We start from the raw sequence: 13,398 nt of genomic DNA, 5'->3' as shown, positions 1-13,398 counted from the left end.
CCAGTGATCAAATGAGCATCTCTTTTGGTCCACTTGCAGGAGGGGCCCCTTGAATGTGTGACCTTGTTCTGATCCTTCACAGTGCAGGTTTTCCCCGACCCGCTATCTATAGAAAAGTGTGTTTGTGTGTGTTTATTCTACCAGTTCTGCCCTTCCTCTTGTGTGCCAGAGAGCCAGCAGGAGCTGATCTTGGGGGGATTCCCTTCCACTATGACAAGTTCTGCCATGTCTAAAGAAGTCAGGAGACAGAGCTTCAGCTACAGAGAATCTGAGATATCCCAGATTCAGGCAGGAGAATTCTTCCACTCCTCACGGTAGTGGGAAAGCAGCAGCAGCAGTAGCAGGAACTTGAGCTGGAGTCAAATAGGAGCTCATGCTGGAGATAGTCTGCATTTTTTTTCAAAGGAGCTGACAGTGGCTTTGAGACTAGAGAGGCTGCACTTCCCCTGTTGTTACCTCTGCTCAAAGAAGTTTTAGAATATATGGCAAAGCCTGCAAAATAGATGCAAAGCAAATGGGATGAGTGGATGTACCATGAGCAGTTATCTCAAGTCACTATCAAAGAGTCTCTGGAATAAATAATTTTCCTTTCTCCAGCCTCAAAGCTTGCAGAGATATTTCCCAACAGAAATGAAGAAGAAGAAGAAGAAGAAGAAGAAGAAGAAGAAGAAGAAGAAGAAGAAGAAGAAGAAGAAGAAGAAAGCACTTTTTCTCGTCAGCTCAGAAGCAACTAAGTCTTGAGGCACCATAAAGAGCAACAAATTTATTAGGGCACAATTTTCACAGATTTTTTTTTAAAAAAAGATTTTATTGGTTTTCCACAAAAACAAAAACACAGAGACAATACAGAACACAAATACAACATACAACAATTACAAACAAACCTAAACATAAATACATCTAAATCAGAACACCAACATCCCTTAACTTGTTACAAAAAAAAGTTTCTTGTTTCAAATCTTCTTGGGGTGACTTCCCCCGTTTTCTCTCCCTTGCTTTCAATACTAATATACTTTGATAACATCCATCTTTAAATTTAAAATCCATTATCATTATCCATTATCATTAAAATAGCCAAATAAACTTCTTTACCTTTGATTAACCTTATAGTACAACATATTGCTTCTTAAATCAATTCTAAAATCTTATTTACCTAAACTTCTGCTGATAATCATTCAAATATCTCTTCTTTAGTTCAAAATCATAAAAACTTAACATCTTATAATACAACATAATACTTCTTAAATCAAATCTTAAATCATATCTTACTTAAACTGCTGCTGATAATCAATCACATATCTCTTCACTAGTTCAAAATCATAAAATCTTAACACGCTATCCTCAGGGTACCATAGAGCCATCCTAATTATAATTCAAACATTTTCACCCTATCCCTCTTCTAACCATTTTCCTTGGCCATCTCAGGCTCACCCACCAGACATCTCTCCATCTCCCTCCACCATCCTTGTTCAGTATCAGCTCTTTTTCTTTAATGCCAAAAATCAAAACACAGTCCATAGACTTCCTCGCAGGGAGCTTTGGGGAACGCCAACTCTCATCTTCCAGCAACACCATTTCAAAGTTCAGATCATCTTCAACTTGTATCTTCAAAAATCTTCTCACCTTCATCTCTGGACTCTCACCCCAGAGACAGGGTATAAATCTTCCAACCCTGGGTCTCTCACCCCCCCAGGGTTTTAGGGCACCAACCCTGTGTCTCTCACTCCAACAGGGTTTTTCAGCTCCTTGGAGTTGCGAAGTCGCTTTGTTATATTTCTCCAATATTCCCTCCAGTTCCCTGGCAAAGTTTACTTCCAGTTTGGCAAAGTTCTCCAAAATCTCACTATTTTTTCCTGATCCATAAAACATTTCTTCGAAATTCAGTCTTATCAAATCCAATTTCTGATTGAACAATTCTAATTTTAAAAGGGTTATCCTTTGTTCATGGGTAATGCCCGGATCTAAAACCAGTTTGAAAGCGAAAGCAAGCATGGTTGAAGAAGACAAAGGGTATCAAATTTCAGTACTTTTCCATCTTTAACTGCTAGTTTCCCAGCGCCATTTTTCCCTGAGGTAGAGTGAAAAGAACAATCTAAAACTCCAAAGAAGAGATATTTCCAATACCTTCAATCCCCTAACAGGGATTCAATCCATCTCATCTGTCAAGAAACTTCAAAACAACATTGTATCCAACGGTTCAGCTGCAGCTACTGGAAACTTAGTTATCTTCTCTGTCAACAAAGGAGAGGGACGGGCTTCCTTTTAACATCCCTCCCGGTTGCCAATTGTTAAATTGTAATCCAATTAGTCCGTACTTACAGCAGCCGGGGTTTTTTTTTTCTTTTCAGTTTTCAGAAGAACGATGCGCTCATGCAGGCGGCGGCCGCCGCATCGCCGCCCGGTTGGGGCATTGCCTCCACAGCCCAGCGCTGGGTACCCTTCACTCCCTTTCCCCTTTTACAAGGGGATCGGGAGAAGAGCCCAGCGCTATAGTGGGCTCGCTGGAGAGCCCAAGCTGCGGGACGCTTTTCCCGTGGCTTATCGGAGCCCCGCTGTGCGGTAGCGGGGCTCCTACCCCCAGGCTGGCCTGGGTCGTCTCGCTACCGAAACGACCCACGACCGCTCAGCATGGCGTGCTCGCCGGAAGTCAATTTTCACAGAATTTTTAACATAATGTTTGTGAAGGAAAATACAGATATTAATTCTATCTACAATGCAGAACAATCCATATCTCAAATGTTTTAAATGGCTTCTTGCAATAAGGAATAAATTATTCCTACCATCTTTATTCTCCACTCCTAAGAACCCTTCCGCTGTGGTCTCTATATGAATGAATGTACTTTATTCGGTCACAGACCAGCATAAAACAAGATATTTGCATTTATAAAAACAATGTAAAAACAATGTAAAAAATATATGTTTAAATGGGTACTCATTACATGATGAGGGCATATTCAATATATCCAGCCCAACTTAAACCATGTCCTTAAAATCATTGATTAAACATAGATATAACTAATAAAATTTAGACTCGGATATCGGTTCTATGAGATAGGCTACTAAAATATAGATCCAACAATATTTTAGGCCACTATTTAAAATTGATTTACATCACAGACCATCTTTCGACGTATATCTATCAAAGCTGCACAGAATCTGGCGACAGCGTAAGTGATTTCTGGGCTTTCATCCTGTAATAGCAATGAGATATTATGTTGTTCTGAAAGCCCAGGAAACTTATCTAAAATGGGTTGGATAAACCTTGCTCGGACGTCCGTATAATACATGCAGTAGAAGAAGACATGTTCTAATGTTTCCTGCTGCCCCGCACCACAAGGGCATTTCCTTTCTTCATGGGGTATCTTCTCATAACGGCCTTCTTGCATTGCTGAAGGTAATGCCCGACATCGGGCCAAAGTGAATGCCCTTCGCTGCTTTGGAATTTCAAGATTAGCTACATATGGCATTTGGGTGGTCAAATATCGTCTATTTTCACTAATCAGAAATCTTGGGGAGCTGGCCAAGTCAGCTTGTCTTTGAGTGTCTACCACTCGCTGTTTAATAGTGTTTCTTGCTCCTTCATACCCCATGGCAAGCAGGGTTTGTGGATTAAATCCCAGGGTTGCTATTATTTTCCCCACTGCTCCCTTCCATGCTGTTTGGAAGTCATCTTTGATGGTCAATGGAGCCAGGCCACTCGGGAAGAAGACTAGTCTCAGCCAGTAATTTAAAATGGCCAGCCACACTCTTGCCTCGATTCTTAGAACTCCAGTCTCGAGGCGTATGGTGGCATTGGAGACATATCTGGGTACTTGTAAAGCAGATCTTAGGAATTTGGATTGCACCACCTCTAAAGGGGCATAGTTGGTAAATGGGCCTAATTGAGCACCATATAGCAATTGTGCAATTGACTTGGCCTCGAACAACTTTAAGGCTGCTGGTATATAATTCCCACCTTTAGACCTGAGGTACCCGAGGATAGCATTGGCACTTCTCTGGGCATTCCCTGCAACGTACATGCCATGGGTCTTCCTACTTCCTGATGAGTGCAGGGCTATACCTAGATATTTAAAACAGGTAACCTGTTCAATCTTATGCCCGTCTATAGACCACACAGATGTTTTGGGCCTCTTTGCGAAGACCATAATTTTAGTTTTTTGATAATTGAGCTCTAATTTGCTCTCTGTGCAATATGCAGCGAGTGTTTTCATGGCTCTTTTAAGGCCGATCGGTGTTCTAGAGAGGATTGCAGCGTCATCTGCATAGAGCAGTACCGAAACCTGATTTCCTGCAAGTTTCGGAGGATGGAAATTTATATTAGAAAGATGAGGGATCATATCATTTATGTAATAATTAAACAGGGATGGGGCCAATATACATCCCTGCTTAACTCCCTTCTCTGTTTCTATTGCCTTGTATACATGGCCCTGGGAGGTATAACGCACTTTTAATGACGTCCCTTCATATAGCATGCGTATTAGATATAACAGACGTCTATCTATCGTGGAGGTCTCCAGTTTTCCCCATAGTTTTGTTCTGGAAATAGAATCGAAAGCTGCTCTGAAATCAATGAAGGCCACATAAAGAGAAGCAATTTTACTAGATGAATACTTCTCTATCAGATGTTGAAGGACTAGGCCTTGGTCTATAGTCGTACGACCTTCTCGGAATCCCGCTTGTTCATCTGCCAAAATATTTTCTTGTCGAAGCCATTCTTCCAGTTTCCACTGCAAATGTCTTGCATACAATTTACTTATTGTATTAAGAAGACTGATTGGTCTATAGTTGGTCGGGTCATCCTTTCCCCCTTTTTTGTATATCGGGACTATGATTGACAGCCCCCAGTCTTCAGGGATGTATCCATAAGTATCTATGCCAGTGAAAAGTGAGGCTAAAGTTGGGACTCAAAAATCCGAATTATTTTTAATGGCCTCTGCGGGTATTACGTCTCTATATCTGCAAATAATGTTTCATGCCCTCTGTTAACTGTCCCTGAATCAAAAGATTTCACTACTGAATTCCACTTTTTACTCTATTTGTTTTAGCAGTCCTGAACAATTTTGCTATTAAATCAATATTTTGTAATGCAGGAGGTGCACAATTAAAAATAAAATGTAAACATTCTTAAAGGTTTGAAAAGTAAGCATCAGAAAAGGAGCCATAAACATGCCTTTAAATCTGAGAAGCTACATTTGCAATGCAAGTATGTCATTCTCATCATTGCTGTACTGGAAAACAGTTGTCAGAAATGAGTAATTTAAGAACCAGCTTTTGTTGTCAGATGCTCCTTTTTGTTCAGATCAGGCCTCAGTACAATAATGTAGCACTTGGGAAAGAAGATGCAGCCCAGAAGCCCAGCACTGGAGGCCAAGATAGAGAAGACCTGAACGGCTACCATGTATTTCCCCTTGGTGCTCAGGTAGGTGGGCACAAAGGAGACCCAAACACTGCAGAAGACCAGCATGCTGAAGGTGATCAGCTTGGCTTCATTGAAGGCTCCAGGCAGCTTCCTGGCCAGAAAAGCCACTGTCAAGCAGAAGGAGGCCAGGAAGCCCATATAGCCAAGGGCAGCATAGAACATGGCAACAGACCCTTCATTGCATTGTAGGATGATCTCTCCAGCCTGGGAGCTCATGTCAGACTCTGGGAAGGGTGGAGAGATTCCCAGCCAGATGGTACAGATGACAACTTGGACAATGGAGCAGGAAATGACAATGGAGTTGGCCAAACTCTTCCCCAGCCATCTTTTCACCCTGTTCCCTGGTTTTGTGGCCAGGAAGGCCAGCACCACAGTGATGGTTTTTGCCAACACAGAAGAGACGGCAACTGAGAAGATGATGCTGAAGGTCACTTGTCGGAGAAGACAGGTCACTTTCCTTGGCCTTCCAATGAAGAGGAAGGAGGACAAAAAGGAAAGCAAGAGGGAGATGAGGAGGATGTAGGAGAGGTTCCTGTTGTTGGCTTTGACTATGGGAGTTTCTCGGAATATAATGAATATTCCTAGCACAACACCTGTGGTTAAGGATAGGAATAGGGCAAAGGAAGCTAGGAAGATCCCCAAAGGTTCTTCATAAGCTAGGAAGGTCATGATCTTGTAGAAACATAGATCTCTGGCCTTGTTTGGATGCTGATCTTCTGGACACCTGGTGCAATGCTCTGCATCTGGAATGAACACAAGGAATATCAACTATACTGTACTGATTTTCATTAACAAAAAGTAATACCAAAGTGGTCCCCACTAAAAGAAAACAAAAAAATAATTTCATATAACCAGGGAGAGCAATTATTGGTATTAATAATATTACAGGACAGGTAAACCTGAGACAAAAACACTGGAGAGAGGATTCCACATACCAAAGGAACCACAATGCAGTAGGCCCTCAATAATATTTCTGTTAGGAATAAAAGAATTAAAAGCCATGATGACCCCTTTCCTGAAAGGATGTCAATGTTAGGGTAAGGATCCTGAGGCCAAAAGTTTCTACTATGACGCTCAAAAGGGACCTTGTTGGACTCAACTATATGAAACATTTGTGCATGACAATCATCTTGGAGTTCATTGTGCCTCTTGTGCCAAGTTTGACTAACTGTCAAAGTACTGTCAAATTCCCACATCTCAGGATTTTCTCCCACTCTGTGTAGGCTTCCAATTGTCATTGAATGTACCAATGTAACGTATGAACACCCAATAGGGAAAATGCCCAGTTGCGTTGTAGCAGGACATCAGTTCTAGAACTCCCCTTTAATGAATCCCAGACACTAGAAAGGTCCTTTGTCCTCTTCCCCAAGGGCAGGTCTTTCTGCTGGTGTCACCCACCTTCCTGAGTGGCCATTGTTCCTTCCGCACAGGGAGCACAGTCATAGCAGCAGAGCAGCATTCCTTCCTGAACTACCTTGAAGAATCCAGGCTGGCAACTTTCCACACACCTGGAAGTAGGCAGGGGCTAAGCATAAAGGGGCATCAAGGAAAATGTGTTAAGGCTGATGTGTTCAGGATGATAACAATGTATTACTTAATTAACCAAATTTATATACTGCTTGATTGCAGCAAAACCTCTCATGAGAATGTTTCCATTTGATCAAAACCCTAGTTTTTTCCACTTCCCTTCCTCTGTTGTTCTGCTGTGTTTCAGTTTTGTATGTTAAATCTTAAAAACATAGAATTCCCCTCTTGTACGTGATAAAATGTCGTGATGACTGTGTAAACCAGAGGAAGCTAAAAAATTCTTATTTGAGGGCCATAGTGACCCAAATGGAATCTTCTGTTGGTTTGGCCCAAGTGTCAAACGGGGCATGATTGAAAACCACAGTTCTCAAGCCTGCCATCCAGTAGGTTTTCCAAGCAGCATTTTTCCATTAAAGTTGTACCTCGGAACTCGAACAGAATCTGTTTCGGTAGTCTGTTTGAGTTCCGAAACGTTCAGGTTCTGAGGCACAGTTTCCGATTGGCTGCGGGAGCTTCCTACAGCCAATTGAAAGGCGTGTGTGCTGGTCCTGAGGGTAATCCAAGAAGTGAGGTCTAGGTCTGGTCCGAAGAACAAGGAGAAAAGGAGTAGTCAGTCCGATGTAGCCAAGGCAGGGTGCAGGGCAGGAAACCAGGCAAGGTCAGGAACAGGAACACAGGCAGGATCTGGCAAACAGCAACGTTGCTCCCGCAACCTGGGGCGGGGTCTGACCGCCTTCTATCTCTGACAAGGTAATCATATAATCATAGAATCATAGCAGCATAGAGTTGGAAGAGACCACAAGGGCCATCCAGTGCAACCCCCTGCCAAGCAGGAAACACCATCAAAGCATTCCTGACAGATGGCTGACAATCCTCCGCTTAAAGACCTCCAAAGAAGGAGACTCCACCACACTCCTTGGCAGCAAATTCCACTGTCAAACAGCTCTTACTGTCAGGAGGTTCTTCCTAATGATTAGGTGGAATCTTCTTTCTTGTAGTTTGAATCCATTGCTCTGTGTCTGCTTCTCTGGAGCAGCAGAAAACAACCTTTCTCCCTCCTCTATATGACATCCTTTTATATATTTGAACATGGCTATCATATCACCCCTTAACCTTCTCTTCTCCAGGCTAAACATACTCAGCTCCCTAAGCCGTTCCTCATAAGGCATTGTTTCCAGGCCGTGGACCATTTTGGTTGCCCTCCTCTGGACACGTTCCAGCTTGTCAGTATCCTTCTTGAACTGTGGTGCCCAGAACTGGACACAGTATTCCAGGTGAGGTCTGACCAGAGCGAAATACAGTGGTACTATAACTTCCCTTGATCTAGATGCTATACTCCTATTGATGCAGCCCAGAATTGGATTGGCTTTTGCAGTTGCTGCATCACACTGTTGACTCATGTCAAGTTTATGGTCTACCAAGACTCCTAGATCCTTTTCACATGTACTGCTCTCAAGCCAGGTGTCACCCATCCTGTATTTGTGCCTTTCATTTTTTTTGCCCAAGTGTAGTACTTTACATTTCTGCCTGTTAAAATTCATCTTGTTTGCTTTGGCCTAGTTCTCTAATCTGTTAAGTTCATTTTGAAGTGTGATCCTGTCCTCTGGGGTATTAGCCACCCCTCCCAGTTTGGTGTCATCTGCAAACTTGATCAGGATGCCCTCAAGCCCGTCATCCAACTCATTGATAAAGATGTTGAATAAGACTGGGCCCAAGATAGAACCTGGCTGGTCCTGATGACTCACCACCTTGTCTCACCTGAAGGTGAGCACTCCTCCTGCGAGTACTCAGGTCTCTCCATCTCTCAGACCAGAGTCTCTGCAGCTCAGGAGACGCCGGAGGGTTACTAGACCTATGGACCGCCTCAGCCTCTCCTCACCCAGCTGGTCAGTGATGGCCCATCTGATGGCAACAAGGTATTCTACACACCTTGAGCCAGGATAGGCTCAGGCCCCTGACTTGGCCCAGCTGGTGCTTGTTGCAGGGGAACCTGTGCAGACTGAAGCTCTTCAGAATCAGGCCCCAGACTAGGTTCGGCAGAGGACCCGACACAGACTGAGCCTCCTTGGGCTCTGAGTCCGAGCCCGAGTCCCAGGCCATCACACCGTTGAAGCTGCTCCAGGTGTTCAGCTTCTGAAAATCTTTTGAAAACCGGAAGAATTATTTCAGGTTTTCGATCGTTCAGGAGTCAGAAGGTTCAACTTATGAGACGTTCGGTATCCGAGGTACAACAGTATTCTAAACCATTTTTATGATTCATTTTAAGATTCAGATTTGAAAAACATATTTCCACAAACAAAATGATCAGGAGGGGGTTGGCATCACAAAACATTTTAGCACCACAAAATTGCAGCAGCAGACATATAGGAGAGCAGAAAAACCATTTTCAGAAAATAATGCTTGCATTTTAAATAAGGGTTGCCAGGTGCTACATATAATTTGGGGGAGGGGGTCCAGATATCAGCCCCCCCCCCGGTAGAAATGAAGAATTAACTGGTGAAGCAAATCCTATCCCTGCAACCTGTGTTTGAGCTGGAGCTGGGACAGTATTTTCTAACAATATATTTTCAATCACTAAAAGGGTTGGAAGAGGAACAAACTGCAAATGTTGAGAGATGATCAAATTTCCTTGATGGGTTCAAGTTAGGAGGCCATCTATTTTTGCAAACAAATCTATTGCACACTTTCCCCATAGAACATGGATTTACAGGAGCATTCAGGAAATTTGGCCAGCACTGAGGGTGCTAAAAGCCACTCTCTCCAACAGATTTAAGGTTTCTATGGTTTAAATGTGACAGGGGAAGGGGAAAACCATTGACCACCACATCTAGTTACTAAAACAAGCAACCACCTTGAAATTACACACCCACAGCAGCTGAATCCTGCATATACAGTTTCCCAGGGACCCACTGTTAGATCTTCAAGAAATGCAGAAGGAATTTGAAGGCAGCACAGCACCAAACATGGTGGCATAATTTAAGATTATCGGATGGGAAATCTAATAAAATGAAATTATTTCATGCACCTTGTTGAGCCATTTGGGGCACACAGTGGCATTCTGGTTGATGGTGCACTTTAGGTCAAGGGATATCTGTCTATTGATGCCCCCAATCCTCTCTCTAAGGAGGGACTGATTGGGAAACACCACCCAGTTCACAATGTCCAAGTCAGCTGTTAGTTCCTCGTTCTCATCCAAATACACTCCATCCACTGAAGAATTGTAAAATTGGGCGTCTCCCAGGAAAGAGTGGAGCTAGAATGGCAGAGAAAAGGGTCACATATAGAACAGGGGAACAACACTGACCATTCAAATCTGCGCATTTCATGCTTGGGTCTGCTCTCATTGAAGATTGGTTACGGAGTGTCAGGGACTGGTTGGGCATTCTGAGGAATTGTGGGAAGCAGCAGCCAGAGAACTTCCAAGGGAACCCCCAGGAGAGGAGGATCAGAGCCAGAGGATTGGTGGTGGGACCCTGAGGAGAGGTCAAAGGAAAAAGATAGTGATGAGGGGCTGGATGCTGAAGGGGCAACAGGGTTTAGTGAGCAGGGAGAGTCAGTGACAGAGAGCTGTTCAGACTCCGAGACTGAAGCAGGGGAGAGGGGCCAAGATAAGTTCTCAGACAATCTCCAAGACTGCCATTCTGGAATTGTACAATTGATTGTCATGTTTGGAAGAGATTTCTGTGGTGGGAAAGGAAATACCTGCCATGGCTGTAGCCTTTGAACTTCCAGATGGTCTTTCAACCTCCACTTTGATCTAGAGGAATACGCAGCATTTAAGGAACGTGCCACAGCTTGGACACTGTTGTAAATCCTGTAGCTGTTAAGAGATAAAAGTCTTTCCTGATGGTCTTGGGGCAGCACCTTCAGTTCCTCTCTTTCTCTGCATCTTGTCCAACTTTTTACTGACAATGAATGCTCTAAGTAGGAACAATTAAAAGCTTCCTCCCAAAAGTGCTGAATTGCAAAGTAAAAGGCATCAAAATCATCATATTTTGCCAATTTATTCCCCACAATAGAGAAAGAAAGAATACTGTGGAAGTGCTGGAAATGTAAAGGACTGTTGTCTGGGCTGATTAAGTCTACACTGAGATCCCACATAGATGTTGTGACCAAGACTTTCCCTGCAGTGGGTTTGACCAGCATGTCAAGTATAATTTCTACAACTCGTATTCCCAACGTGAAATAAGCAGCTTCTACGTAAAAAAATAATACATGGACTTGTCCCAACTTTTCTAATGGAGGAAGATAGAGCGTCACATCATCTTTATTAAGTTGTGGAATGCTTAGTGAGATGGCAACACAAATCCCACTCTCTAATAGGACAGGGGTCAATGTCTTCATGAACTTCACTCCATTGTCGGTGTCTGGAGCAATGAGACCAATGAACGTCCATCTGAAGTGATGGAGAAGCTTGACAATCGCTGGGTACAGGGCCTCTTCTTTGGGGACCGTCCGATAGAAAAAAGGGAACTGCCTCTTGTCATTCAGAACATGGGAGCCAAAAGCATAGTTGACCTGGAAAGAATAGATTGACTGTTGGCTTGCATTGTTTGAGATCAAAGCTGAAATAGTTCTTACCCCAAATAACATATATCTGCTTTGTAAAAAGAAATAGTTTTTATTGGGGGGGGGGTTGCCTATACTTTCCTTGGCATGTAAGACTGGACCCCATTGTTATCTTTATGAATTCCCTGTTTTCAACATTTTAAATAGGCTTTTATCCTTCTATTTTACTGGTATTATAATGTACATTAGTATTATACTGTACATTTCAACAATTTTGTTACTGTATTATGTTGTGCACCACTAAATGGTTTTTTAATTATTGAGTGGGTTATGAATGTTTTCAATTAATAAAAAAAATTTTACAGTTTCACTAAGGGGAAACTTTTCTGCTTTATCTAATTTTAGCGGCATGGTGACTAGTATGAGGGAAGTTCCCTTCCTTCCAGTTTCATCTTCACAGGCATACAAACACACAAACACAGAAATCTGACCATTCCTTATCTCCTTTCTTCAATTCCTTGATGTCCTATGTCTTCCTCATTCTGAGTTGACACCACCCAACACTTTCATGCCTGAGAAGCTCAGCCAAATAATCCCTCCATCTCCATTCCTACCTGTGGGATTTTATAGATGCTCAACATGCTTGAAATCTGGATGGAGTTCTGAGAGTCAGAGTCAGCCCCTTCCAGAACAGCAATCAAGTTATTCTGTCCTCCGCAGTTGTAGTTTGGAACATTCGCCTGTCTAGAAGAGACCAGGTCTACCAAAGCTTCGTACGTTATCCTTCCACGAAAAAAGTTCTCATAGATATTGCAGCCCAGAGTGATGTTGGGCAAGAGCCTGGGATTCTGGTTGATATGCCGAATGGCAAAGAAGAAGGACATGGGCAGCCAGTACTTCATTCCTGTTTTCCTGCAAAAATGTAAATATCCTCCAGCATTCAGTGAATTATATCACTTCCAACTCTTGCTTTTTGGACAAGCTTCTAAGGATAATCTAAAGTCCTGGATTCAATTTCTAGAATTTAATCAACCTAACACTGATCCAAATTCAGAAATTTGACAGCCAACCCTCAATTAATAATGCATGAGTGTTGGGAAATCCTTTTTTCAATCAATACTTTTTGTCCGTTGGAAATCACAACTAAAGCGGAAGGAATTTCTCATGATGGAATTAGACATGCACAAACTTTCAAAGACCGATAGGAGATAAAAGGTTTTCAGAGGCTCATTAAATGACATGGGAAATCTATTGCCCTCTATTTCAAACTCTCTCCAGGTCCCTTCAAAGTCTGCTATTTTTTATAATTAATTTTATTGATTTGTTTTAACAAAGAATGCAAACATTAAGAAAGAAGTGAAATGAAATTTTAAACCCTAAAGCATCACAGCCTGGAAGTACCAAAGTACACAGATATACCACATCTTTGAAAGGATAAGTACAAAAATCAACATTGCATGGAGCAGCAGTAACCCCATTCCCATAAATTGACTTACTGGGAAAAGCTGGTAGAGGGAGACTCATTGAAGTGCTGTAGATGAAATGTAGCACCTGTGGCAGAGAAGAGTCCACTAATGAGGTGATCTCCTGGAGTGTAATAATTGAATGGTTCAATCCAGTCTTTCTCCAAATTCAAGGGGCATTTTGCCTTCACTCCACAGTCTGCATGAGGCAGCAAGAGCAGGAGAAGCAGTACCATTCTGTGCCTGATTTCCTTTCCTTGTGACTACTCCTCTGAACTAGAAAATAATGGATGGTATCCCACCAAGACCTGGATGGAATCCAACCAAGACTTGACACCTAGAAGGGATAGAACTCATCCTTTCACGCTTGTATTGCAACTCAAGTGTCCTAAATCTGAACCCAAATTGTCAGTGGTACAGAAGGCCTTTATGCACCAATCCTTCCCTGCTCTGATGAAATATCTTAATTACCTCATGTTG

The 13,398-nt window shown here is 42.6% G+C and overlaps 1 protein-coding gene across 1 annotated transcript; it reads right to left on the bottom strand.

Moving 5' to 3' along the window:
* Positions 1-5,257: 5,257 nt before the first annotated feature.
* Positions 5,258-12,357, bottom strand: LOC117042493 (vomeronasal type-2 receptor 26-like). The gene is made up of 5 exons (XM_033142038.1): positions 12,070-12,357; positions 11,300-11,464; positions 9,972-10,199; positions 6,818-6,944; positions 5,258-6,162 (listed from the first exon to the last, which is right to left on the bottom strand). Exons 1-5 carry the CDS (start codon positions 12,355-12,357, stop codon positions 5,258-5,260), a joined length of 1,713 nt encoding a protein of 570 aa, XP_032997929.1.
* Positions 12,358-13,398: the final 1,041 nt, after the last annotated feature.

Source organism: Lacerta agilis, chromosome 2, assembly GCF_009819535.1.
Source record: "Lacerta agilis isolate rLacAgi1 chromosome 2, rLacAgi1.pri, whole genome shotgun sequence".
Classification (NCBI taxonomy): Eukaryota; Metazoa; Chordata; class Lepidosauria; order Squamata; family Lacertidae; genus Lacerta; species Lacerta agilis.
The sequence above is the reverse complement of the archived record's forward strand: the minus strand, read 5'-3'. Positions and strand labels throughout refer to the sequence as shown.